The 27,933-nt window shown below is 41.4% G+C and overlaps 1 protein-coding gene across 1 annotated transcript in view; it reads left to right on the top strand.

Moving 5' to 3' along the window:
- Positions 1-2,308: 2,308 nt before the first annotated feature.
- NPSR1 (neuropeptide S receptor 1) overlaps positions 2,309-27,933 on the top strand; it is a 202,997-nt gene continuing 177,372 nt past the window's right edge. Inside the window, 2 exon segments of the mRNA XM_025379268.1 lie at positions 2,309-2,455; positions 26,069-26,201. Coding sequence (XP_025235053.1) covers positions 2,309-2,455; positions 26,069-26,201 — 280 coding nt within the window.

Genomic DNA, 27,933 nt, shown 5'->3' with positions numbered 1-27,933 from the left:
AAACAAGCATATTTATTATTTTGCTTAATACTATGTTTGTAAGTTCCATTTATATTATTTTTGGCTGCAGATCATTTTCTCATCGCTATATAGTATTTCATTGTGTGACTACATGAAAATGTATTCATCCAGTTGATGAACATTTGGGTGGTTTCCAGTTTGGGATGATTCATTGATTTTGACATCATGAATATTTAGGTTGCTTCTGATACATTTATTTAATAAGTTGCAAAGTCATCTTTGCATGTCTGCTTGTACAGATATATAAATGTTTCTATTGGGTGGCCACAGGTTAAACAATGATCTACCTGGATCATGAATGGAGAGAAAACAAAACAACCAGAATAGCTCCCCATCTATTCTCTGTCCATGGCATTTGCCATTTTCTCTCACTCTGCCCCTACCTCGCTGTGACCTAACCAGCTTCTACCCTCTCCCAGGAGTTCCTCACAGATTTTTGTCTTATAAACATTTTCTTGAAGTAAAGCATACCTACAGAAAAGTTCATACATTTTAAGTATGTAGTGCAAAGAATTTCTGTGAATTGAGAACATGTAAGTAACTCAGATGCAGATGAAAAATTATTAGCATCTAGAAATGGAACAATGCATTAGAGGATATGTAATTCCAGCTTTACTAAATACTGATGAATTGCTCTTCAAAATTACCACGTCCACTAACTCACACCAGAAGTAAAGATGTACACCCATTTCCCTTTAATCTTGTCAGCACTTGGGGATAGCCATACACTAGATTTCACTATGCTAATAGGTAAAAATTCTTACTGTTTTGAGTTATTTTCCTTAATTGTTAATATGGTCGAGCCTATTTTCATGCTTATTTGTTGGTTGGAATATGCTGCGCCTGTTTTGCTATTGGGTTGTTGTCCCGTTTTGACGCTTTCCTTAAGAGCTCACAGCTTATCCAGTTTTCTGCACAACTCACTTCTGTTTGCTGCCCTTCATTATAGACTTAATGTCTTCTCATCGTTAGAGCACTGTGCCCTCCTTGGGGCTGGATGGTTTATAATAAAGCTTTCCCAGGAGATCTCATGGGGGCCATGTTCTTTAGTGGTGGCCACTAAAGCCCCTACCTCTTATTCCCAGTGTCATAAACCAGTGGCTGGACCTGTTTGGTTCACAGAGTGTTTTCAGCGTGAGGAATCACGTATCATGCTTGGTTGCCATATAAGCAGCTTAGTTCCTATTGTTTTACACCCAGCCTGCTACCCTCATTCATGTTACCTTCATGCCCCATAGATATTTGAGATTTGATGCAAACCAATCTCAGTAAAAGCACCACTGTCTAGGAAGTGGTGGAGATGGGTTATCAGCTCATTTACATCAGCAGCTGTGGGATCTTGAGCAAGTCATTTCACCTATTGGAGCCACTCTCTGCTAGCATAAGGAGAACATAAAGCTACCATCCTTGCCTATCTCACAAGGTTGTTTGGGAAACTGAATGAAAGAACATGTAAAGTACTTTGTGGGTTTTTCGTGAAACAGGAGCAGCTCTTAATATTCTTGCCTAGCCCTGTCTGTGGAGCCCGGGATGTTGCATTACCTCCTTTCTACCCTCGCCCTGAGTATTGGTCCTAGGTAGAAACTGAGGTGAATATACTGAAGGCACTAAGAATCTTCACCAGGCCGCTCCCAGTCATATCACAAGGTGTTGTGGCTTATTGACAAACACAGACCTCGTGTTTTTCAGAGAGCTGCCTTGTGAACACCTAGATAGAACTACGGGTGTGAAACACAAATGTACTTACTATTTGCCTACGCTTACGGAAATAAGAGCACACGACAGAGTAGATGGCAAGGTGAGGCTTTAAGTCAGAAAGCAACCTCAGCTGAAACAAATGTATAATTATAATTTGATTTCAGAAGTGGAAACATGACCTGAATCCATGTACCTACTGATTAGTCCAAATTCCTGTATTGTTGAAGCTGGAGCAGAAGTGGGGGTCCACTGTGGAAGTAACAAAAAGCACAACAGAACAGGGGTCCCATCCAGGGAGCCATGTTGATGGCTATGGGGAGCTCCCCCTTGCTCTTGGGGTGGGGCCCTGGCCCTGGGTGGGACTGTGGGGTGATGAGGGTTGTGCTGTGCTGGTGGTAATTGCCAAGGAGAGAGCAGCACGTAGATCCTCCCTGTCATCAGGCAGAGCTCTTCAGTGAGGTGGGCTCAGGGAGGGCTCTGTGCCTCTGTTCAGCAGAGCTGCAGCTGCTGCCCAGCTCTCAGGAGGCGAGCTGGACTCCCTCACTCAGCTGCAGGAGCAGGGACCGCGAGGCTCAACCCCGCCTGAGCCATGCCAGCCAACTTCACAGAGGGCAGCTTCGATTCCAATGGGACCGGGCAGATGCTGGATTCTTCCCCAGTGGCTTGCACTGAAACAGTGACTTTTACTGAAGTGGTGGAAGGAAAGGAATGGGGCTCCTTCTACTACTCCTTTAAGGTAAGTTTCCTGCCTGCGACTCTGCACACTGACATAATAATGAGACTGGTGGAACTTAAGAGTGTCAATTAAAGGATCATAGCCAGTATTGTGAATGAGTGTTGTTTATTTTCTTTACTAAAAAGGATTTTTAAAAGTCTGAAGTGCTAAAGCAACAAGCTTTAGTGTGCAGAGACCTAGTCTGTAGTTTCTTAGGAATACAGGTGGCGTTTTTCTTTCTGATGCTGCTGGAAATGAGTGAATCATGAGTAACATTTATGAGTGGATGATTTTTACTTTCCCCTTTTCCTAAGGTGAAAGCACTTTTAATTAATCCTATAGCAGTACTTGAAATGTCTGTTTCTAGTAGGGGTTACAGCTATGAGTTTTTTGCTAGCAACACCAGAGGTGTGGAAAGCTCACAATCCCCAGGACAGTGACTGATGTGATGAGAAACAGCATTGAATAAGGCAGGAAGGACGACACTTTCTTTGATGATCCTTTTCATTAAACATACTGAGAAATAGATTTCTTTGAAGGTAGTTGATGATGCCACCATTTGCAACAAATTCCCTCCTAGAACAAATGAAAGACAGAGAGTTTGGTGAGTTTCACCTTCAAAGTACCCAAGGGCCACACTGAGGAAGGATCTTCATTAAGCTAATCCTGTATTGTTTCTTATTCCGCAACAAGATCTTGTGGACAGAAATGAACCACACATTTGGGAAAACAACAGTTTCCTGTTTCTTGCCTCAGAATGCTGGCTTGTCAGATTATTTCACACCCTGCCTAACAATATGTTTAGTCACTGCAATCATTGCAATCATTCACAGGTCTCAAACTGGTCCTTTCCACCAAAGGAAAAAATACTTCAAAAAGATTCTAGTTGTTGCTTTGTTGGGTTTTGCTGTTGTTGTTACTCCTCTGTATGTTCTTGAAATGATTTGGTTCTTACACAATGAGGTAACATTACTGTAATATCCACCTCCCTACTGGAAGTTCATTTCTTTTGCAAGTATTCAGAATAAAACTTTCAGCAGGGTGCTGTCCCAGGAGTCAGACTTAAACTTCCAGGGCCCTAATGACTATGCAGCAAAGCAGAGCCTGATCAAACCACTCCTCCACTGGCTTCAGCGAAACCCTGGTCTCCAAATCACCTCCTAATGCAAGCACATACACAGCTCAGCTGCACAGCTCCACGATGTAGCAGGGAAAGTAAAATTAGAGTTTGTTGCTACTTAATGTTGACTGAATAATCCCCTTTATGAAATCAGCCTGCAGACCCAGAGAGTCTATCTTGGCAGGCTTTGTGCACCCAGGAAGCACAGGACTCCACTTAGTATTGCTGCCTGTGCAGCCTCTTTGATGTTCTCAGAATATGACAGCAAGCAGAATGAAGAGAGGTCCTCCATGGCAAAGGGAATAATAATCAGCAATAAGGTGGTTATTCTGAGACTCAGGCAAGAATCAATCTCAGCTGAAATCTCATTTGCCATTTTTTGAATACAGCACCTACAGGGATATTTGGAATATGCGAAGAAACAAATCCCACCCTGCTCTCTCTGAGTGTTTGTCCTCTCTATCCTAGCAACATCATCGCCAGACGCTAAAGAGAATCACAGCATCTCTAGCTGATTCCTATTGATATGTTTGCAGCAAAACGGCTGGACCACTGGACAAGGAGAAAAGCAGAAAGAGAGGAATTATGTCTGGCCAGGAGCTTAGAGTGCTCAGATTCATTATTACAGAGATACGTGTATTGACTAAAACCCTGTGATTTTTAGTTACACAGTGATCAGTGGTGTTATTTGTGAGAACTTAGCTTACATTTCTTAGTGTAACTTTTTTTCTATGATCCCCTTTGACCACAAGCAATTTTAATGCATTGTTGACACAGAAATAGTTCTGATGCAAGCCTTTGTTCACTGCGATTCATTTTATCTGACATACTAGAGAAGAAATTCAAAACCGTGCCCCCTTTACTGTCTCCCAAATGTATCCCTTTAATCCCCATTGCCTTTATCAAAAGCAGTAAAAAATAGCATAAAAATAAAAACAGCAACAGCAGTAAACATCACAGAAATAACAGCAACAACCATACATCTCATTTACTTTGGGTATTCTTGGTGCCAAGAGTCATAGCAAGACTCACTTAGCAAGTGACCTCTGTGAAGTATCTCATTTAATTCTCACAATCCATGGTGTATCTTTCCATCCAGACCTGCCTTCCATCTTCATCTGTTTATCACAATTTTACCCACTCTATAAAGCTCAGCTTGGGTTGCTTCCTCCATGAAGCCCTCCGTGACTCATCCCTCCCTGAGCTTCATTAGTGTCACGGACTGTACCTCTCTTCTTGCCACTTAGTGCAGCTCTGTCTTAAACTGTTGTTTCCATATATGTTGGGTGAATGTGTTGCAGTCCTCAAGCTCCTTGAGTAAAAGGAATGCCTTATATTTGTTTCATATTTTCTCCCAGGACCTACCATTATGCTGGTCATACTCAATAAACATTGACTGTATAAACAAATTGTGATATGTTTTTTTCTTCCAATTATCAACATTTTGTCAAATAAGCAACAGAAAGCATGTATTCCCTGTAACAGAGGTGGGTGGGGGCTCTCATTAACCAAGTTTCCACCCATCAGCCCCTACCCTGCCTGGTCTCTATACTCACCCAGGTCCCTTTCTGCAAGCATGTTCAGCTTGTCTCTAATCCATTTCTAAGCCAATGAGACCAAGATCAGTTCTAGATTCCAGTGGGTGGGGTACAGAATTAGCTGAGGCACCATAAGCTGGTACCAAGTATCTGGTCCAGCCCTGGGGAATCCATCTCTACCACATGGCAGCCTTACCTAATCTCAGCTGTCTTGCTCAGTCCACTTACCTGGGCTTCTGACTTAGTTTCTGGGAAACTAAGAACATTCTAGTTCTTATCCTCTGAACCCCAAAGCTGTTTTGAGAGGAGACAAAACACCCCGTCTAGATCTTACTGGCACTTCCTTCACAGGCTTAGAGTCTGTTCCTTCCCCCGACCTCCACCCTTGAATTCTAGCTTCTGCTCCCACCACTCTAACCTGCTCCACCTTCCTAAGCATGTGAGGCTCTTGGAAATGAGCAGGGAGGTCTGGGGGGGGGTTCACCCATCCCATCTTCTACCATGGGCCTTGTGTAACTAACCCTACATGGTCTTGGGTTCAGGATTCTCAGCTCAGATGCTGGGTCCCTTCACAGTTTCCAGTTTTGTGTACTTTTAAGATCACATCCAGCTCACCTCTTCAAGACCTAGTTCTTGGCATTAAGGAATTATATGCGCTTCAAGAATCTACCAGAAGTTTTCAAGGGGAAATGGGAACTAGTTCATCAGAAAATAAATGAGGTATCTGCATATAAGGCTGTCCAAATGCAAAACAAATACAAAACTCTTCACACAGAAAGCCCTTAATTTTGCTGGTGAATTCACCAGCAATGTTTCCTGAATCTCTGATACTTAATGAGAAACCTAATTAGAAGTAACTGGGAGGGAGACCTGTCTCAATTAATGAATTACCTAAATTATAAAATAATGTAAATGAAACTTAGTTTTATTACTCATAGGTGAGTGGAGAAATATGAACTAAGACTGCTAAATATCACCTAACAACAATCTTTTATTGCGCCTCCTTCAGTGGATAGTTACAAGTGATACGCGATTAGTCTAACTATCGTTTATATGTAAATGGTTGCTTCTAAGTGCTTGAGGGTGATTGGACACGGTTTGTTCCCTTTGTTTGTACACCCTCCCTGCCACACTGCCTTACTGTTAATTTTCTTAACACACTCTTCCTCCATTAATATAACAAAAGCAAATTTCACCTCAACGCATTATCTCACACTATGCTTTTGCAAAGGAGCTCAAATTAAGAAGCTTAAGTAGACCATGCTTGTTTTCACTACATTTCGGTTCATAACTCATTTCTAAGACCTTCTTCTACCTATCAAGTACTGGCATTTTCACCTGTGACTGTCACCTCAACGGCTCACAACTTTCCAGGGCTTGCTGTTCTCCCTTCCTGCCCTGGTCCCAGGACAGTGTCAGTGATGTCCTTCCTGGAATCCAGAATTCCTCATGTTCCAACCCCCAAATGTATCTCCTGCAATTTGTAACCAGGGATCTTGCATTTACATCATGCATTTTTTATTATTTTCTAATTAGTCTCGCTCAGTATGTTCAATTTGAGTTTCTACAGTTGAATACTGTGGCTCCTCCTAAGGGAACTACTACTAGTTTTGCTCAGTTAAATCATTATTAAATACATTATTCCTTCCAGCCAGTTCTGCTACCCAGATCTAGCGCTCTGCTTTCTAATCCCTGACCCGGGGTAAACTCTACCATGCAGTGTGTCCAATTTCACTTCACGCAAATGAGAAAGGCTAAGGATGGCATGCAATTTCCAAACTATAGAGGCTAGTATTTGAAAAGGAAATCTTCCTCGGCTAAATTTCTCTTTGTGTTACTAATACATCTGATGGCAGGAAGCATAATCTTAGCTAATTCAGAATAAACCCAGTCATTGCAGAGCTTTTCAGCCCAGGAAGAGTTTTCACATTTTCTGGCTTCGGGAAGGCATCTAACTCCAGGGGCAGTGCTTCTGTAGTGCATTTTTTTCTCTCTCTCTCTCTCTGTGTGTGTGGGGGGGGGGGGGGGGGGGGGGGGGGGGTGGTAAGGGATGGAAGGTGAAGAGAGTCTGATCTAGTGAGGGATCTCAGCAAGTTGGCATCAGTTGAAGCAAGACCTGTCTGTCCCTCCGATGTGGTCATCCTCATTCTGGACTTTCATCTGGGTTCCCATCCGACCTGTGTCAGGCCCACACTGCTTTCTGGGGTAATGTCCCTTGGCCACATTATCTCCTGGTACAGGGTGCTTGAATCCCTGTCTCTCAATCTCGGCTATAATTTCTGCCTCCTTCCTAGAAATAGAAAGTTTGACTGCTCCCAACTTTGGGCTGCAGAAAACACAATGGAGTGTCTCTGGCCCTCTCTCATCCCACATAGCCACCTACACTGTACAACTTCCACCTCTTGATAGATAGGAAGGTCTGGGAGACTGTCCTTCCCTGGTCCCTACACAGTAAGTGAACCTCAGCACCCTTCCAATCCTGTGCTCCCCAAATGTAGCAAATGTTCTCTCTTCCTCCCCTTTTTCCTGCTAACCCTTGGAGGGTGACAATCCAATACCCTTTTGTCATTGTCTCAGTTGCCTCACGTCTCCTCTGGCATCTGACACCACTACTGCGCCATCAAATCCTTCCATCGCCCTGAGCGATCCCCCTGTCATGGGGAAATTGATGACACAGTGTTCTTCCAAAATTATTATTCCAGGCTCTCTGTTCTGAATGCTCAAAAGTCACACCCTCTTGCAACAGAAAAACCCCTTTCTCTTCCAGCTGTTTAAGATATCCTCGATGAGGTATTTTGAAAGCCCAGTGCTGACTTGTTTCTCTCTGTCTGCACTGATGGAGTCAAGAGTGCACTCTGAGGGCAGTGGGGCTGCCTGAGCTGGGGGACAGTGTATCAAAGAAGTGGAAAGAAGCACATCCATTCATGCTTCACAATGCCATTCTGCCATCCTTGAAATAATTTCCTGTTGATGAAGTAAGAATGTTTCAAGCCATGCACTCAGGTAGATAAGAAATCTAACCCTATTTTTCTTAAGTAAACTGAGCTTCTCTCTGGACCTCTAAACCTCCCAAGTAAACTCAGGCTTTTGAGCTTTCCCCGGCGTTTCAGTGAGGCAGTGTGGTTCAGAGAGCAGGCTTTAGAGCCAGACTTCTGGGGTCAAATCCCAGTGCCACACCATCTAGCCGAGTGACTTTGGACACTTTGCTTCCACCGGTGTCTCAGTTTCCTCACCCAACAAATAAAGCTAATAATTGCATGTCCTGTAGAGAGTTGTTGTGAATGGGAGAGAATGCTTGTATAGCCTTAAAGAACAGCAAGTGGCCCCCAGTAGTGTTCACTATTCATAATTAGAGTTCCAGGAGTTCATCATTCCACTCTTTTCTCAAGACAACTACTGAGAGGTGAGGAGGCAGCATTATCTGTAAGGAAGAAGTTTTAACTGAGAGAGACCACTGCAAGTGGAAGCACTTCAGGACAGTTTTGATATGCAGGTGGTCCTCAAACAATGGTGGTGAATTAAGCTGTTTCTTTTCTTTAAAAAAAAAAAGAAAGAAAGAAAAGAAGAGAAAAGAGAGACCATGAAAATGTAGAATAAGATACAGAGGGAAAAATTCTATTTCTTACTTTGTCATCCTGATATTATGTCTAGCTATTATCTAAGCAAACTTAATGGCCCACTACATGAAAGGCTATTTGCAGAAACAGCAAATTATGCCCTATCTGGAGAAAGAAAGAAATGGCTTCTTCTCTGGTATAAAGATTTTCCAGGCCACAGATGGCAAAATCACCTAAGGTCATGAGGAAGTTGTAAGGAATAATCAAGATTCTTGTTTTCTCACTTAGGCAATATTGATGGCTGCCTAAAAATGATAGATCTATTGCTAATGTCATCACTTTACAGTTTGCAATATGATTTCACAGTATCACCTTTGAACCACCCATCAGTTCTAGTGGGATTTAAAATAGCATTCTTTTTATTTGAGCAGATATGAAACTAAAGTCTGAGAGAAGTTAAAGGTTAACTAAAAGTTAAGATAAGGTAAAAATAAAACAAGAAAGAAAAGAAAGAGGATTCTGAGCCGATTTTGGTCTGGATAGGTTAAGCTCTGAAATAGTAGAAACCGAACCCTGAATCTCCGTGGTTTAACACACCAGAGGTTTATTGTTCCCTCACATCACAGTAGCAAACAGGTCAACTTGTAGCTACACCTTCTAGAACAAGTGGCTTCCAGGGCAGATGGCAAACTTTGTCTTGTTGGCTTTGGTCTGAAATGACACATGACTTTGACTGAGTTCCATTGGCAAGAATTAGTTACCTTGATGGGCAAGAGAAATGCCCCCAGGGTCGGGGGTATAATGCATGGCTTTAAAGATTTGATCCTTACCTCTGGTAGATAAAACCCAAATCCTTGGGCCTGGCCTACTGGCCTTTCACTGACCCAATCACCTTCTCTACTCCTTTCTTCACATCCCAGACCGCGTTGTATTGAATGTCTTACCATAGTCTGAGGATCCAAGGTCCTGTTTCCCTTTTCTGGAAATGCCTTTCTCATACCTTTTTCTTCTGATATCACTCTAAGCTCAGTTGCCTCCTCTTCCGGGAAGGCTTCAGAATCATTCAGTAGACCAGCATCATCACATCACTACCCTTGTGCTCCCAAAGCACTTAGAATCTCTGTGCAACACGGTTCCTCTCTTGACATGTATGTTCACCTACATACACACACATGCACGCACGCATACACACACAGCCATGAGCACATACACATGGACACATACAAATACACAACGACAGACACACATGCCCACACACACGCAGACGAGATGTCAGTTATTTAGGGACACCTTTAGATCCTACTATCCCTAGTACCGTGACTGACACATAGCAGATACAAGGTCAATAAATATTTTGTTGAATGAAAGAGTATATCAAGAAATAATCTGTAAAACAAGTTTACTGCTAATATCTCAGTAAGTTCATGTGAATGAATTTGGGTAGATACAGTCTTAATCCTTTTTCACCAACCATTTGGGTTGAATTTATAGGCGTCATAATTTGGGAGGGATTCGTGACATCATAGTAAGCCATGTTATGTATTATTTAGTAGTGACGAGGAATAATGATGATACTATCGGATTTTGGGAAACATCAATAGGATTGGTGAGTAGAGGCACTACACGAGCCTGGAGGAGGGACAGGGAAAGAGAACAGGTTTCTGTAACCCAGGATGCCATTTGGTTGAAACAATACTTAGTTTCAACCTCCTTCTCATCGTCCCAGCTAAGTACTCACTCTCCTAGTCTCCCTTGCAGTTAAAGGTAGCACAGTTTGGGAAGCTTAATTGGAAGTCTCTGAGATTTCTAATAAAGGATTTTCCTTTTCTGATGAAAGTAGAAAGATATGGCTGGCATTCTGACGTCCCCCCGACTTGAATTCAGACCCAGGGCTTAGAGCCGCAGCAGCCATTTTGTGACCACAGGAAAAAGAAGCCAAGGGAATCTTAGTGAATTGAGTTCAGCAGTAACATATCTTCAGATTTCTTATTATATGAAAAAAAATTAAATCTTTGTTTAAGCCACTGCTAAGCTGAATACTTTCCTAATAGATATAAATACTAAGTATAATATGACATTGACAGTCTTGAAGCCAAGGTCTCAAAACGTGGTCCACAGAGAGTCAAGCAGACATTGCATTATTACACATTTGGAGGGTACAGAGGCTGGCTCTGCCCATGGATTTTGTCCTGTTATTATCTAGATTACAAAGAGGTTGAATAGATTCTTATAAAAACTGATTCAGATTAGATTGTACAGTTTTGAGTAACCAAGAAAGTAAAAGTTTCTACCCCTCCTCATAGAAAAGGGTCTTACATTTTTCAAATGATTCTCTGCATTCCAGATAATAACAATGCCATTCACTTGTGCAATTTTATGAAAAAAATACTAAAACCATTCTAAAAACATCAGCTCAAAAAACTACCCAAGACATCTGCTCATTTTTTCATGATGGCTCAATAAGAAGATTTTTTTATTCTCCTCCAAAAAGCATAAGGAATGACATCCTTTCCTGACAGCTTAAAACATCCAAGCAAAATGTAAGCTGGAGCCACGGGCTCTGCACCTGGCAGCCAGTTTTATGTTGTGGGATCCTGCACACATCACAGGGCTACTCTAGCCCCAGGTATCTCTGCCCTGGGTGCGGAACAATAACCGCCATCCCTGCCTGAATGGTGAAGTAGGAATGGAGCTAGTTCTCATGTGGGAGGAACAGTTTTGAGAGACAGGAGAAGGGAGGTAGTTGTGGAGGACTTCTGCTTACTAACCTGTGACAATCCTCTCCAAGCCCAGAGAAGGTGGGAAGTGGCGGAGGACTGATGCTTTTCCCCCTCAAAGACCAGCCTCCTGGACCCTCCATTCATCCAGCTTCTTCACCCTCCTGGCCTCTCCACATTCCCTGCCTCTCCATTTTCTCAGGTTCTCCACCTTTCCAGGCACTCCACCCTCAAAGACTCTCCACCCACCCAGCCTAGTCATGCATTGCTAAAGATAAATAAAAAAGAAACTTCCTGGGACTCTTTCCTCCTTCTAAAGACAGGAGTAGGTGGTTGAAAAGGAATCAGATGCAATCATAACTTTGACAAGACTCACAAGAACCCTCATGAAGATTCCCTGCCCTCTGAAAAGCCTCTCTTTTCCCAGCCTTATCTGTCTGCCCTCATCCTTACCAGGGCATTCAGCTTGGACTTTGCATGCTCAGTTTTTAAAAAGCATTTATTTCTTCCCCTTTTCCACTATCCCTCTTTTATCTCATCAAAACTTCTTTCTTCAATAAACTGACTCCAAGTATTAGCAGAAAAACCATTCTGAGTAAAAGAGTGCTGAGTTCCATCCCTCAAATGTCTCTTCTCATAACCCCCCTAACCTGCCATGGCTGTTTGCATTTTAGAGAAGCCTTTGCTTAATGTAAAATAAACTCCTACTCCCCATCCCCTCTGGACAGAGTCTAAAGGATTCTTGGAGTTCCTTACAGAAGCCAAAACTCCTCTGCTGGGCTACAGCCATGACTCACCCAGGCCTCTGAATCAGACCCAAGGTATCCCCACAGCACTCAGAATTCCATTCATATACAGATATTGAACCCAAGTGTGTACACAAGGAGCATTATTCACAAGTCATAATTTAATAAAAAATGAAAGGGAATATTGCAAGTGCTCAAATGCAGGTTTCTCTTCTTTCACCTATTATTGTAGACTCTAACCCTTGGCAACCCAGAACAATCCATGAAGATAGAAGATATTCTTTTGGCTAAGAATAAATTTATTCCCTTTCCAATGTATTTAGTCCCTTTTCAGGATTTTTGGTCTAGGTTGAGATAAAAATGCAGAGTATTCAAGAACACAGAAACTATCAGCCTAAAATAAAACTTAGAATAATGTAATGAATGCAACTCTATTAGGCATTCAGTCTTTTCTATCGATTATTTCATTCATTAATCAGGTTAAGCTAGCTTATGCTGAGGAAACAAATAACTGGATATTCTCATTGGGTTAAAACCATAATATATTAATATTTGTTTTCTACTCATGTCCCATGTCCATCACAGGTTAACAAGGGGCTCCATGTATTGTAATCTCTCAGGGAACCAGCTGATGGAAGCCCCATGTCAACACAGGCTTCCATAATACTGAAGTCAGGAGAGCAAGAGCTAGAGAGATACAGAGTAATGATCCTTGCCCTGGCTCTCATAAGCTGCTGCCCAGAAATAACACATATGACTTCCACTCACTATTCATTGGCCAACGTAAGTTCACGGTCACGTCTGATATCAGTGGAGCAGAGAAACATAATCCTCCCACTGGGAAAGGCAGGAAATCTTGGTGCTCAGTAATGTGTAAGGCAACTCCTAAAGCTCTGAGACAGGCATTGTCCTCTTTGATTTAGAGAAAATAAAAGTGAGGCTCAGAGAAGATAAGTTCACACAGTAGTTAATAATCCAAAAATTTTAACCCAGATATGGGTTAAAATTATGACCCAGATAAGGTGCATGCTCTTTCCACCATATCAGGAATTCCCAAAGGTTGTTCCACAGAATTCTTATGATGAGAGTTCTTAAGCAGTTGTCAGGGGAATGTGGAATAAAGAACTTGGGAAGCACCACATAGTATACACCATTATATACTTAGAGGATGCATTCACCTATTTAACTCTCTGAGAAGTCTTACGGTAAAGAAACTTGTTTACGGTGGCTCATGCCTGTAATCCCAGCACTTTGGGAGGTCGAGGCAGGTGGATCATTTGAGGTCAGGAGTTCGAGGTCAGCCTGGCCAACATGGTGAAACCCCATCTCTACTAAAAATACAAAAATTAGCTGGGCATGGTGGCGGGTGCCTGTAATCCCAGCTACTCAGAGGCTGAAGCAGGAGAATTGCTTGAACCCTGGAGGCGGAGGTTGCAGTGAGCCAAGATTGCACCACTGCACTCCAGCCTGGGTGACAGAGCAAGACTCCGTTTCAAAAAGATAAAAAGAAAAAGAAAGAAAGAAAAGAAACTTGTTTAATTCTTTAACATGCATTTCCCAAATCTATTTGACCACAGAGCATTACGATATTACCTCTAATAATGACCACTGGCACACACTTCAGAAAACACTCTGTTACATTATGTGCTTTCCCGAAAGAACTTACCAGATAACAGAACAGAACTAGTTCTGAGCAAATGAGGCCCAGAGAGGTAAAGTGACCTTTCCAAGGTTACATAGCTGGTAGACGTTAGAGTCAGGACAAGAACTGCAGTCTCTAAATATCCAAGTTGGAGCTTCTGCTCAGCTGCTGAGAGGATTGTGAAAAAATGAGAATGTTTTATAAACTGGAAAACACTATTCGAATTTAAGATAGCATTAATTCTCTAGGCAAAGCATTACTGAAAAATATAGAATACATGGAAAGACATGCGGTGCTTCAAGATAGGAAGATTAAATTTCGTGAAGATGTCAATTCTCCCCAAATTAGCATATAATGTTTGAAATAATTTTAATCAAAACCTCAATGTGATTGTTTTAAATTGATTAGATAATTGAAAGTTTTATTTAAAAAATAGGTGAGAAAAGTTCAGAAATTTGAACACAACTATGGGGAAGAAATATGTTTCCCTATTAGTTATTAATAAATGTGTATCCACAGTAAGCAAAACATTAAAGAACTAGCAAAATAACTGATAGATGGATCAATAATAACAAATAGTTTTCCCTGAAAATAAAGTCCTAGTACATATATGAACTTAATGTTACAAAGAAACAACCAAAATTAGTAAAAAAGGAACTAATATTTTGGCAACAAAAGTAGTGGGTGAGTAATAGCTCTTATATAAAGTTATAAGGTAAATCTCAGCTGGATTGTGGAACTAAATTTTTACAAAATAGCTAGAAAAATTATATAATGATGACACTAATTTTAGGATTAGCAAGCACTATTCAAGCCTAAAACCAAAAATTTATAGGAAAACAACAAATTAAGAAATTTATTTACAATAAAAATAAACATATAATATTATAGCTAATAGTATATACATTAATTATATTAAAAAACATGGTTAAAGTCCTTAATATATAAAGAGCCCTAGAGGGAAAATAAATAATATTTCTAATGGAAAAAGGGCATGGGAAATAAGAACAATTTTAGATTAAATACAGAGTTAAAAGAATATGTGAAAAATATTGTTTATAGTGGTTTGAACAATACAGACTCAATAATTCATCATAATATGAGACAAATCAAATAAAGATGAAAGGAAAATAATATATAAAGCCAGAACAGTTCTGTAAAACCGTTTGTGAGAGAGTAAATCAGAACAACTTAACCCAATTTTTCTGGAAAGCAATTTGGTAATATACAGCAAACTTACACGATGTATTCAGACTTTGCCTAGTAATTCTATTTGTAGGATTATACCATAAGTATACTAAAGAAACATTCGAAGACAGAAACAAAGACTGCATTGTTTTTATTAAAAAGCAAGTTTCTAACAATGGAACAATAAAATTGTGATATAACCATAGAATGGAATAGTAAGGAATATTATGCACCTATAATAACCATTTCTGTTTGTGCAATGTCAAAGGTTTTTAAAAGCACAATACATATAATATATTTCAAGTTTTATATATACTCATAAAATATAAAAGAAACAAATACCAAGATGGAAAAGTAAGAAATTCTCTCTGAAAATCACTTTGCAGATGATTTTTATTTTATCTTTGTGTAAAACCTTACTGTATTTTCTAGAGTGAGCACATATTACATTTATTATTCTAAACAACAAATAACCACGTAAGATACACCATGCAACCTCTCAAATAAATTTTGTGCATTGTATTTCCATGAGAGTAAATGGGAAGAATCTATTTATTCTGCAGAAGCCCAGAAATGAACCCAAGCAAGTGAGGCTTGCATGACACAGAGAGCACATTAAGGGATCCAGAAATGCAGGCAAGGGAAGAAGACAGCAAATGAAAACCAAGGCAGATGACTGGCTGTATGAATTGAGTGCACACCAACTCATTAGCCTTTTACATTTTGCTACCCAAACACCCAACTTAGCTGCACAGAAAACAAAGCTTGCAAGAGTAGCAATTCCAGACTCTGTAGCAGGAATCCTCCTGCTGAGCCTCTCTCATGCCCGCTCTCCTACTGTTCTCATCTCCCAGGATGTTCAACTCCATTCCCTGGTCCTTACGTCTGCTTCTGCCCATCCATGTGTTCGCTCCTCCTGGTTTCTTTTAGCTACTTGATTTTGAGCCTCCCAGATGGATTTTAAATATCAGGTCCAAGCCAAGGTGCGCTCCCAGGGGAAAGTTTCTCAGACACTTTCCCTTTTTATTAGCACCTCCAGAATAGAAAATAAATTCCTGAAGGTTTATTACTTTAATTATGTGGATCATCAGGAATAATACATTCTGGGTATTTCTATCATATAGTAATTACTTTGGTTTCTACCACATTGTAGAGATTTGCACTTAATTTACTTAAATGTTAGTTTTCCATATTTCAAGAGTCTAGAGCTTAAATAGCAATTTAAATGTTAATCTCAGTTCTTGTTATATAGCCGACATTTCATTCGTTTATTCAGCAAATATTAATTACTATATAGACTTGAAGCCCAGTGGGTTTCCAAATGATTTCTAACATTTGTGGTTTGCTACATTATGGGAATTCAGATGGAATCCCAGAATTTAATTGTTTCAAAGCTTTCAATACATGCTATTAGTGGTTAATTTGCAAATCCTCTTGTGATCCAAGAACAAATTGCAAGAAGAGATTCACATTAAAATGATTGCAGAACATTGGCATTTCTGTTTCTGGTGAAATTCAAGAATTCACCAGTAACCAGAAAACTGAATTTGAAAGTAACGCAAATGTGGTCCCACATGCCAAGCCCTGATCGAAATGAGAACGTTTAGGATGTGGGAGATTAACATTGTTAACAAAACATGATCTACGATCCACGGTACTGATGATAAAAACTCCAAACCAATAACTATGTCTTTCTGGTCAGAGGAGAAATGACTAATGCAGTTATTCAACATGTCCTGAAGACTAAACTAAGAAATCAATGTCAGGCAGTAATCCAGAGTCTGCTGAATCGCTTTCCAGTACAGTCCCAGTCTGAAGGCGTTAGTATTACATTCCGTCACTTGTAATGATGGTGTTGAGAGGTAAGGCAAAGGCAATTCAGACGAAGACAACTGAGGAAGATCGCAGATGGACAAGCATCGCTCCTCTTGAGGGCACGTTCTTCTAACTCAGGACAATGACACAGGCCCTGGACCTTGTCCCATTATTAAAATAATTGGCTTTCGGACAGAGCTCCAGCTTCTCATCGTAAACCTTTCTCTGCTGTTACTACCTCAAAAGTGCCTGAATGGCCACTGTCTGTCCTCACTAACCTGCAGTTCTCACTCTCTGCCTTCACTTACGCTGTTGCCAGGCACTCTACTTCTTAGCTTGGCTACTTCTACTCATTGTTTCAGACTCAGCTCGCATAACAATCTCTGCAGGCTATACCTGTTGACCAGCCATGACCAGCCCCTCCCTAGGTTCTATTACATGTTCCTTATTTGGGTTTCTACAACATCTTTATCATAGAAGTTCACACTGAAAATTCTGCTTGACATACCTGCCTCCACCATCAGACTAGAAGCTCCTTGTCTTAGCCTCCCTTATATCCCCAAAGTACGTTGAACTTTGGTATTAGATTCTCAGAAATGTTTATGGAATTTGACTGTACAGTTTACAAACCAGTATAATCACGTCTCCAGCTCCGTGATTTTCAGGAGAGATTCCCACTTCTGGCCTGAGTGTCATTTCTACACCAACATGTAAGCAAGGCTCTCTCCTTGGGGTAAATGCCCTTCCCTCTGCTATACTACACGGGAGTTCACAGAATGACTCTCAGTTCACAACTACTTGGAATAATCGTGGTCCACAGTCCCACTCTCCAATTCAACAGGCCTAGGCTTCAACTGCACCTCCCATCCCATCCACTTTCTCTATTCTTCATGAAGAAGGTCTCTGTCAGCTTGTCTTACCAGTCTCCAGACAGGTCTGGAGGCATTGCAGAGGGTGCAATCTCTCCCTGTTCTAGACCCTTGTTAAAGTGATATGAAAAGCCTTACAAAAGTATTAAAACTTGAGCTAACAACCAAATTCATATGTAGCTTTTTACAGGTTTCTTACTTTTTTGTGAATGTTTAAAAAATCTTGTTATACATATTTTCATAATTGAGTGTTATAACTGATGAAAATCCTGGGTAATCCGGGACAGAATCCCCATAGTTCATGGTAAAACAGTTAGAAAATGTGAATGCCAACAGGAGGTCGTGATGACCATAATTCAACTGTATTTGCAAGCATGCCTCCCAGCTGGGTTGCTCAGGGGTTGGTGGCAGGGGAGGGGAGGAGAGACAGATTTTAAAAAGAGGCATCATCAGAAGGAGATGGCTGTCAGGGAGAAAAATGGCAGGCCCTCCTGAACTAGCCCAGTCCTACCTTCAGGCCTCCTTGTTGACCTTGACTGGTTATTGACCACCTGTCATTGCTTCTGTAGCAGCAGGTGGGGTGAGATGTGGGAAGAAGTTGGGATGACCTCCCAAATAACAGATTACCAACTGTCCAGTTACTGCCCGGGGTCACCACATCCTCACATTGTGTCTTATTCTCCAAGTCTAATTAAGCAGCTTCAGGAACACAGAACTTTGCTATCTGCTCCTGCCTGTTTCACTTAAAATCAGGTGCCCATGTATGTCTCTGTGTTACACTGTGACTGATCCCTAATAAAATTAGAGATTTTCTATCTTTGCACTTGATATTGCCAACTCACCTAAGCAAATTAATGAGGCTTTGAGTAGGCCTCAGAGCCTGCTGCTGTGAATGACGGAAGCCACACAAGTCTCAGTGACAGAGAAGTAGAATTTCATTGTCTTCTCACTGAGAAGTGACACCAAATCATTGAAACCTTTTTTCTGATACTTTCTTTCCTATCTTGGAAAATAGCAAATATTTGCTCCTTCCTGTGTTGAAGATACTCATCTTCAACATCACGTACATAACAACCTTCCTAAAACAAACCCTGAAAACACGAGGGGCACGGAAAGCTTTGTGACTCCCAGGACAGCTGATGTGGCTACATCTTGTGTGACATTTATCACTACTGTTGTGTGCGCGCCACATGTTGCCATAGAGTCCCTCCATTCCTCCAAGGAATGGACCTTACGCTCAGTCCTGGGGGAGACAGTCATGAATCCAACCCAGCCCCGGAAACTCAGCTTCAGGCAAGTTTTGGCTCAGAAAGAAAATGAAGAATTGTCTCTCCCTTGAAAATTGAAAGTAAATGAGGCAACTTCACTATCCTCGAGCCAAAATCGGGGCAGAAAACTACTAGAGTAAGCAGGGCATGGTCTTTCCAATTAAGCAAAGCTACATTCAAATCCCAGCTGCATCACCCAATGAGCCAGTAACCCAGGTAAGTAACTTCTCTGAACCTCATTCCCTTACCAAAAGATTGAGGACAGTGGTAACTCGTTGGTCAAGTTGTGATGGTTAAGTGAGCAATATGTAAAGCTTATCAAATGATCCTTGGCACATGACAATCAATCAAAAACATGTACTGTGCACCTACTACATACATTACAAACTCAGTAAGCCATGTACTGGATTAATGTGATCCACTCAAATTATTTCATTCCCTTTCACCCTACTATTGTTAAAGATACTTAGGCTTTTTGTCTTCCAGTTTTCAGCACCTAACTGAAAAAGGAGATCATTATTCCTTGGATCTGGATAAATCCAGACTAGCCTGACAGATCCAGAATCGACTAGAGTAACTAATGTCCTATATTTCCTGAGATAATTCCCATTTCAAATGACCTTTTCTGTGATTCTTGTAAGTAGCCTTGCACTTGTCATCAACCATGTTTCCATCCAACAGATATTTATTAAGCACCTTCTATGGGCCAGACAGATGCCAGGGGTGGAGTTGTGAACCAGGCTTAGTGCCTGCCAGCATGGACATCCTTTTGGCTCTGGAAGCATGGCTCATGGAGCCACATCCCAGCTATCAGCCCTGTGGAAGCATCACCATCATCAAAGGAACCCTGCAATTCATCTTTCTAAATCCCAATTTGCAATTATCCAGGTCTGCAGAGAACTGATGTCACTGTGTAGCCTGATTAACTTGAGGTTAAAAGCCAATCAGTCATGTACCAGCAACCATGTAATTGAGCTGAGAACAGGCCAATCTTTAGTTACTGAAACATTTTAAATACATTTCTTATTTCCACTCAGTATTTGACCATCTGGCTGGAATTTTGCCTCACATCACCACTAGGGGGCATTTTATGCCCAACTATATTCTGCAATAGTTTGGGGATGGTGTTGGGACACCATCAGTACACTGTGGTGGGGGGTGGGTAGGGAGAATGCTTCTTAGGCTTAGTGAAATTCCAATAGACTAGTACCAAAAATAGGATGAACACGGTGAAATCAAGCATCACTCTGAAAAGGTAGTGAGTTATCACCCCTCAAATGTACGTATGTAGTCCACAAACCTCAGGGAGGAGATAAACCAACTTTTATTGCATATCTACTATGTAGCAGGCACTGAGCTAAAAACCTCCATCTTCATCATCTTATCCACCCATCACAACTATTCTGAGATAGGTTTCGTCTTCATCCTCATTTTACAAATAAGAAGGTCAGAGAGGTTATCACTTACAACCTATCACACATCCAACAAGTAGCAGAGACCGAGTCCAGGTCAGGTTGGTTTCAAAGCCTATCAACTTTTCTTCCACGAGGTTTACCTGGTTGTGATATTCTCACTCCTCTGAAATTGTTTCCTCAATCCCCATTACCGTGACTCTCCAGATTATCCTGGGATTTGTGTGTGTCTCTGTGTGCCTGTGGGTGGGGAGGGGGACATGCACGCGTAATATGGCTGTGAATAAAGGAGCAAGCAGTTGAGTATTTTCATACTTAATGACCCTTGTACTAGTCAGTGAAACAGGATTTAAACTTGACTGAGTATAACTTATACACTCATCCTATTTTATTGTCTTGTAGCACCAACACCTTACACTATGTCTGGCATAGAGTAGGCAATTAATAGATGTTAGATGAATTAATAAACAGATAAATCAACATGGCTCTTAGGAAGACCCCAGAAGCATTTGGCCAGGGAGGCTTCCTACATCTAGAAGTGTCTTGAAGCCTATGAAGTAAGGGGAGATTATCTGCCAATAGAAAATTCCAAAAGATGTGGAGGTGGGGAGGGTTTCACTTATAGGATTTGCTCAGCCTGCCCTAGAGACATCAGCCAATCAAAGGAAAATAGACCCCAACCTGTTTACAGAGCTCCTTGGACTTACCGTCCCAAAGCACAGCCCAAGAACAAAAACCCAGTCCAAGCAATCACTGACTCACCAGTCCCAGGGAATGATTTCCAATTCACTGATACATCAAACCAGGGTGATTTGATATGTAGTGCTTGTCACTCTGAACTTTCAACAATGCAGATCTGAGCCCCGGGACTACTTTGAAAAGACTGGATCCCTTGGCTTGGATTGCACTCTACAAAGATGAAGAAAGCAGTCATTTACTGCCCACTGGGGACCAGAAGTTTCTTCCATTAGACAGAAACTTCATTTCTGGAAATGTGAACTTTGCTGCCAGGGTCATAAATGCCAACTCTGTATGTGAAAAGCAGATCATTTACTCACTTCAGCATTTATTTTTCTGGAAACTCATGTAAGTAAGGCCTGCCTGTACTTACATGAGGAAAGGAAAACATGAAAGAGAGATATAGTCTGAAAATGTAACGTTGACTTCCAATGCAAAACTCCCCTGAATTCACTTATTCTCTTCCTCTTTCCAATTCTCATCCAATAGGCTATCAGAAAGTAATTTCAGTTGAAAAGGCTTCCATATCAGAAGTAGAAAAGAGGGAAGGTCCCTATTCCCTTCCACCTGCTGGAAAACTGGAGGAATGTCCACAACGTGTAGAGTAGGTAAGACGTTCTGAGGGAGGGGTTGACAGACTCCTCTGCTCTCTGACAGGAAGTAAAGGCCTTCCTGGGGGATCAGCAGAGAAGAGATCAGCCCCAGGGCATTCCACTACTCAGAGTCCATCCACTGAGGCTGGGGCCACCTCCAGTGAGCAAATTTCTGTGGGAGGTTCACTGAATGCTGCAGACCTCACAGAAGAGGATTGTGGTCAGTGCCTTCTCCCAGCTAAAGGAGTGTGGACGGCTGGCTAAGTAAAACTTGGGCGAGGCTATGGATGGTGCCAGTGAAGACAGAGCCTCAGTAAGGAAAACATTCCTGTATCTACTATCTTCCTCACATCCCACCCTTGCCTCCTTCTTTGGCTGCTTCCAGACATTGTTCTCACCTCTCCCACCATGGAGACCTGGCTTTCTGATCTGGCAAAGAAACATCCTAAGTGCTTTAGCTTTTCTCTTCCTTCTTCTTTCTCCATTCAAGAATGAAAGAGTTCAACAGAGATCAATACAGTACTGGACAAGTGCAGAAATAAACCATCCCCTTGCACCGTCTAGGCTTTTCAATTCTTTTCAATTCTTTTTTTTTTTTTTTTTTTTGACAGAGTGTCACTCTGTCTCCAGACTGGAGTGCAGTGGCGCCATCTCAGCTCACTGCAACCTCCGCCTCCTAGGTTCAAGTGATTCTCCTGCCTCAGCCTCCCAAGTAGCTAGGACTACAGGCACGTGCCACCACGACCAGCTAATTGCAATTTTTAAAGAAGAAATTGCTTTAAGGCATCAACATGCTTCTCTTTACGAAACGGATTCCCTACAAGAAACGGGAGTAAATCTTGGAAAATCTCTTATTTGTATTCTCAGCAGAGCTTGAAAGGACATTGCATTAAGAAAAGGGACACAGTGGCTGGGCGAGGTGGCTCACACCTGTAATCCCAGCACTTTGGGACGCCGAGGCGGGCGGATCATGAGGTCAGGAGATGAAGACCATCCTGGCTAACACAGTGAAACCCTGTCTCTACTAAAAATACAAAAAATTAGCTGGGCGTGGTGGTGGGCGCCTGTAATCCCAGTTACTCGGGAGGCTGCGGTAGGAGAATGGCGTGAACCCAGGAGGCGGAGCTTGCAGTGAGCCAAGATGGCACCACTGTACTCCAGCCTGGGGGACAGAACTAGGCTCCGTCTCTAAAAACAACAGAAAAGAAATTCTTATAAACTTCACTGTAAACAATGGAAAGCAGAATATGATGCGGAAGAGAGAGAGAGAGAAGAGAAATGCAGGGAAGTCTCATACAGTAAAAATCAAGCAACTACAAACTAAGTAGAGGTATGCAGTGCCTTGTGGATTCAGTTTCTTCTCCCACATGGAGAACAGCAGCAGCGGAAGAGATAGCACCTCTTTTCCAGCCAGCCAGTGTGCTGTAACACTTCCTCGGCCTCCTGGCAGTGCCAAAGACATGTATGGCGGCCTTAGCCAGAAAGAGGAGGCCATCCCAGCCTCCAGCATGGGGCTGTGAAAGTAGACGTAGGTGACCCACTAGAGCTGTGAACTCCTTCAACTCTAGGGCCGAAGTGCCATATTCAATGAGCACAGTTCTTGAAAGGTCTCCAGGGAACCCATATCATATCTTGAACTAACCCAAACCTCTAAATCCCCTAAATCTTTCAAAGCTGAGAGAGAGAGAGTAATTCATCTTTAGGGATTGATACAGACTAGGCTATGATATTTGGAGCCCACCCACTGGGAACCATGGATAGGATGATTATATAATTGACTATCCAACCAAAGACACTTTTTGAGAGAGAAAGGGAAATTTAAATAATTATCTTGGGACAGCAGTTGACAACTAGGACTGTCCTAGGCAAACCAGGTTTCATAATTACCCTAGCCATGGACCACACTTTGAGAAGCACTTTCCAAAGGCCTCCGCCACGTGCAGCTGCTCATAGCCAAGCTCATGCTACACAGGTGGAAAAGCTTCTGGAAAACTGGGGCGCTTCCCTAGAAGACTCAGAATGTTAACAAGGAATAGGGAAGAAAGAGAACTAAGAGCTTGGCACAGGAGGGCTGGCCCAAAACCTGTGTCACAGCGCTGCCCTGGGCATTCACACCAAAGCTCATTCTAGAGACCAAAAGTATTTGATGGCCTTCTGTCATACTTTACCTGCCAGGCCACCTGCTTGATGGGCTCTTTCCTGAACCTAGACACCCCCAGGGCACCATCATCCTCCCTGATAGAATATTATATTAGAACAATTTGAGGAACATAGACACATTATCCCCAACCCTGTCCCTCAACTGTTTCATCTGTCAGCACCATGGTGTCAGTGAGACCTTATGATGGAGACTTCCAAGCCACCTGGCTGCTTATGTTAGTCTGCAAGTTGTTCCATTGTTTTTTAAAAGAGAGGTCCTCCAAATTCAAATCACTTGTTTATGTCCCACTGCTGACACATCACCTGAATGGGAAGTATCAGTCTATGACATCAAAGGCCTCTCCTGTTGTATCTGCTACTGACAGCAGTGTTGTCCATCTATCTCAATGGGGAGAATTCTCTTACAAAAATTCACTCCCTCCACTCAGTACAGTACTTTGCATAATAATTAGTTTTCATTCCTGTTGCTTTATCACCCATTTAAAGACTGCTAGAGAAATGAGTTATCCAGGATATGACCCCTCTAGTCATCAAAGAACCAGAGAAAAAGTGTGTGGCTTGAAGCTGAGCAAAGATGGTGCCCTCCAAGTGGGATGTGACATATGTATGCTGGACATGATATATCTGCAGAGCTCTCCAACCCTGTCATCCTCCCACTCTAGTTGTGCAACCCTCATCCTCCCCCCACATCACCACAATGCCTATCCTCATTTCCACAGTTCTGCAGTTCCAAGGCCCTGACCTCCACCTAGGATCTCAGAAACTGATCTGTAAATCCAGGATGGAGAGCCTAAATATCAGATTGATAAAGTATAGGACTCATGAAGATGCTCATAAAAAATTTCTTAGAAGGCCAGGCATGGTGGCTCATGCCTATAATCCCTGAACTTTTTGGGAGGCTGAGGCGGGCGAATCACTAGGTCAGGAGGTGGAGACCATCCTGGCTAACACGGTGAAACCCCGTCTCTACTAAAAAATCAAAAAGTATTAGCCGGGCGTGGTAGTGGGTGCCTGTAGTCCCAGTTACTTGGGAGGCTGAGGCAGGAGAATGGCATGAACCTGGGAGGCAGAGCTTGCAGTGAGCTGAGATCATTCCACTGCACTCCAGCCTGGGTGGCAGAGCAAGACCCTGTCTCAAAAAAATGAAACAAAACAAAACAAAACAAATTTCTTAGAAGGATTGTTAGATTAATAGCATTCCTGCTTTTTTTCTTTTTACTAATTAATCATTTATCTCAATCTGTTTTATGCTGCTATAACAGAGTATCAAAGACTGAGTAATTTATAAAGAAAAGTAATTTATTTCTACAGTGTGAAGGTCTGGGAAGGTGCTGGTATCTGGTGAGGGCTTTCTTGCTGCATCATTCCATGGCAGAAAGCAAGAGGGTGAGAGAGGGACAAGGGAAGAGAACTGAGTTCATTCCTTTATCAGTAACCCATTCCTGCAATAACTAACCCACTCCCACAATAACGACATTAATCCATTCATGAGGGCAGAGCCTTCAAGACCTAGTCACTTCTTAAAGGTTCTATCTTAACTCCACTGCTTTGGGGATTAAATTTCAACATATGAACCTTGGAGGACACAATCAAACCACAGAAATATTCTTCAGTAGAACTTTAATATTACTGTCTTATAAAATTCTGTCAAATGAACAAAAGATAACCCATAATTATACTGTCCTAATATGACTGCTTTTAACATTTTACTGTACTTCAGCCTTTTTGCTATGTATATAATTTTACAGAGTTGTAATCATACCCAGTACATGATTTTATCATGTTTTCCCACTTACCATTATATTATAGGTATTTTTAATATTACTACATGGTCTTCGTGGTTGTCATTGTTAATAGCTATGCTGTAATAGTTCACTGAATTGAAGTGCTTTATTTACTTAGCTACCCTATTATCTTTAAACAATTTCTAATTTCTTTTTACAATAAATATGGACATCTTTGTGACAGTGGTGTTCTTTTTCACACCTTGACCTACTTTTCACACAGTGTTACAATTACTTGACCAAAGAGTACAAACTTTTTGTCTCTTAACATATATTTCCAAAAGATTTTTAAAAGGTGTATTAATCTACTCTGCAGCTGGCCTAAATGAAGACCATTTTGTCATTGTTTTCCTGAGAGCAGAGCTTCCAAAGGTAGGGATATGGGGCCAGGAGGAAGAAATCCAGCACCAAAGCCTGGGCCATGCATTCTGTAAGGAACCCCGGTTCTCACTGGTACACTGGTCTTATTTTTCTCTGTTTCTTGCAGACTGAGCAATTGATAACTCTGTGGGTCCTCTTTGTTTTTACCATTGTTGGAAACTCCGTTGTGCTTTTTTCCACATGGAGGAGAAAGAGGAAGTCGAGAATGACCTTCTTTGTGACTCAGCTGGCCATCACAGGTAGGTCACTATGCAAGTGAGAGGAGGAAGCTGTATGTGAAGTCCCTATGGCTTCCTGCTTTTAATGAATTTTATCAAAAAAAAAAAAAAAAAGTAACACATCGGTAAATTTGGGAATAATTTCTGAAACAATATAAAACCCATGTTTGAATATTTCCTCTGGCATACTTAACACATACGAATGCCTCTAAGATTTCATTATAAAAGTAACTCACTACACTAATGGAAATACCATTATCAGTGCCACCAAATGGTTCTGTAGGGTTTCCCTGTTTTTATACACAATAGCCTCTATAGTTTACTAAGGTGATATTACCATATCATCCTGCATTATGAGCTTAAGGAATACATCCCAGAAAATGTACCAGCACTATCTCTATTCAATTATTAATGTTAAGTCTTGAGTACTTTGCAGATTAAAGCCTGTGGACATTGCTTTTGAAATGCAAATGATGTGCAACAGCACTACTGGGGGTAGTATAATGAAGTAGTATAATCTCAAGGATCCGGATGCTTAAGTGTAGACTTTGGAAATGACTGTTCAGTAGAAGAGTGAGCACAGCACACCTAGTAGAGGAATGGTGCAATATTCTCAAAGAAGAAAATGATCTGTGAAAGTAAGAGCCCCACAGACATGAGTAGAGCTCATGTTCAAAAGGAAAAGAAAAACACAACCAGGGAAAGAGTCTTGCTCCACAGCCCAGAGAAGAAAGTGAGAAAATGGGATTCACAGAAGGTCCAGCAAAAGCCATGCTTGGAGTCCTGAGCTCTGGGAGCAAGACGGCTATTATATTAGCTTAATTTGGATCAGACTATAGAAAAAAAATGCAAAAAGGAAAATGTAAATATTAAGTGCTTACAAGGAGTGATGGTAAATGACTTTCAGAAAGGGCTGTTTGGTGTATTTCAACCTGTACTGTTATCTCAGCTGTAGTAATGGTAGTGGAGCTCTTTGGAATTTAGTCTTGAGCCAAAAATATATGACACTGTAACTTACAAGAGAACCTTAGCCATACATTGTTGGTAACCTGAAATACCCCTTTTTCTTTCTAACAAAGTATAACAAGCCCATCTGCTTGACCTAGGCTGCAGTGGCTAGGGTAAACATCCAAGGTACCATTGAAAAATATAGAGAAGGTCAAAGGAGCAAGAGTTCTGAAGATGGAACCTGGGATGGGGGAAAGTTTCTTCAATCTTTCCTACCAACAGGGATTCTAATTTTTCACTCCTATGATTGCAGAAGTAGAGATAATTAGGATCATCCAGCAAATGCTTAGAGGCAAATATCCCTGGATGAGGATGCTACAACTTATTTTCATTATATTTCTTTGATTACAGTGTGGTAGTGCATGTTGTATGGAACTATGTATTCTTTTAGAATGAAAGGATTTAGACGTGGTAAGAATATCAGCTTGAAATTTAAAGTTTTTTCATAAACAATAAACACATGATAATTGAAAATTCACTACATATTATCAAAGAGAAAAGTTGTATGTTCTATTCTAATTCATAGTCATATTAATCTGGGTTTAATTTCATATACATCTCCTATACTGTTTTTATTTGTTAATTGTTTCTAGAAAAACTCTGTCAGGTCAGAAGCATTTTAAATGAAGAATTCCTGAAGTGAAAAACACTGCCAAAGGTCTAGGATTGAAGCTCAATAGTCTGAGATTAAATTTATGTGTTATTGAAATTTCCTTCATACACTTTCACCATGATCAGAGATCCT

This window comes from Theropithecus gelada, chromosome 3, assembly GCF_003255815.1.
Source record: "Theropithecus gelada isolate Dixy chromosome 3, Tgel_1.0, whole genome shotgun sequence".
NCBI classification, from domain to species: Eukaryota; Metazoa; Chordata; class Mammalia; order Primates; family Cercopithecidae; genus Theropithecus; species Theropithecus gelada.
Note: the sequence above shows the minus strand (reverse complement) of the source record. Positions and strands in the feature narration are given on the sequence as shown.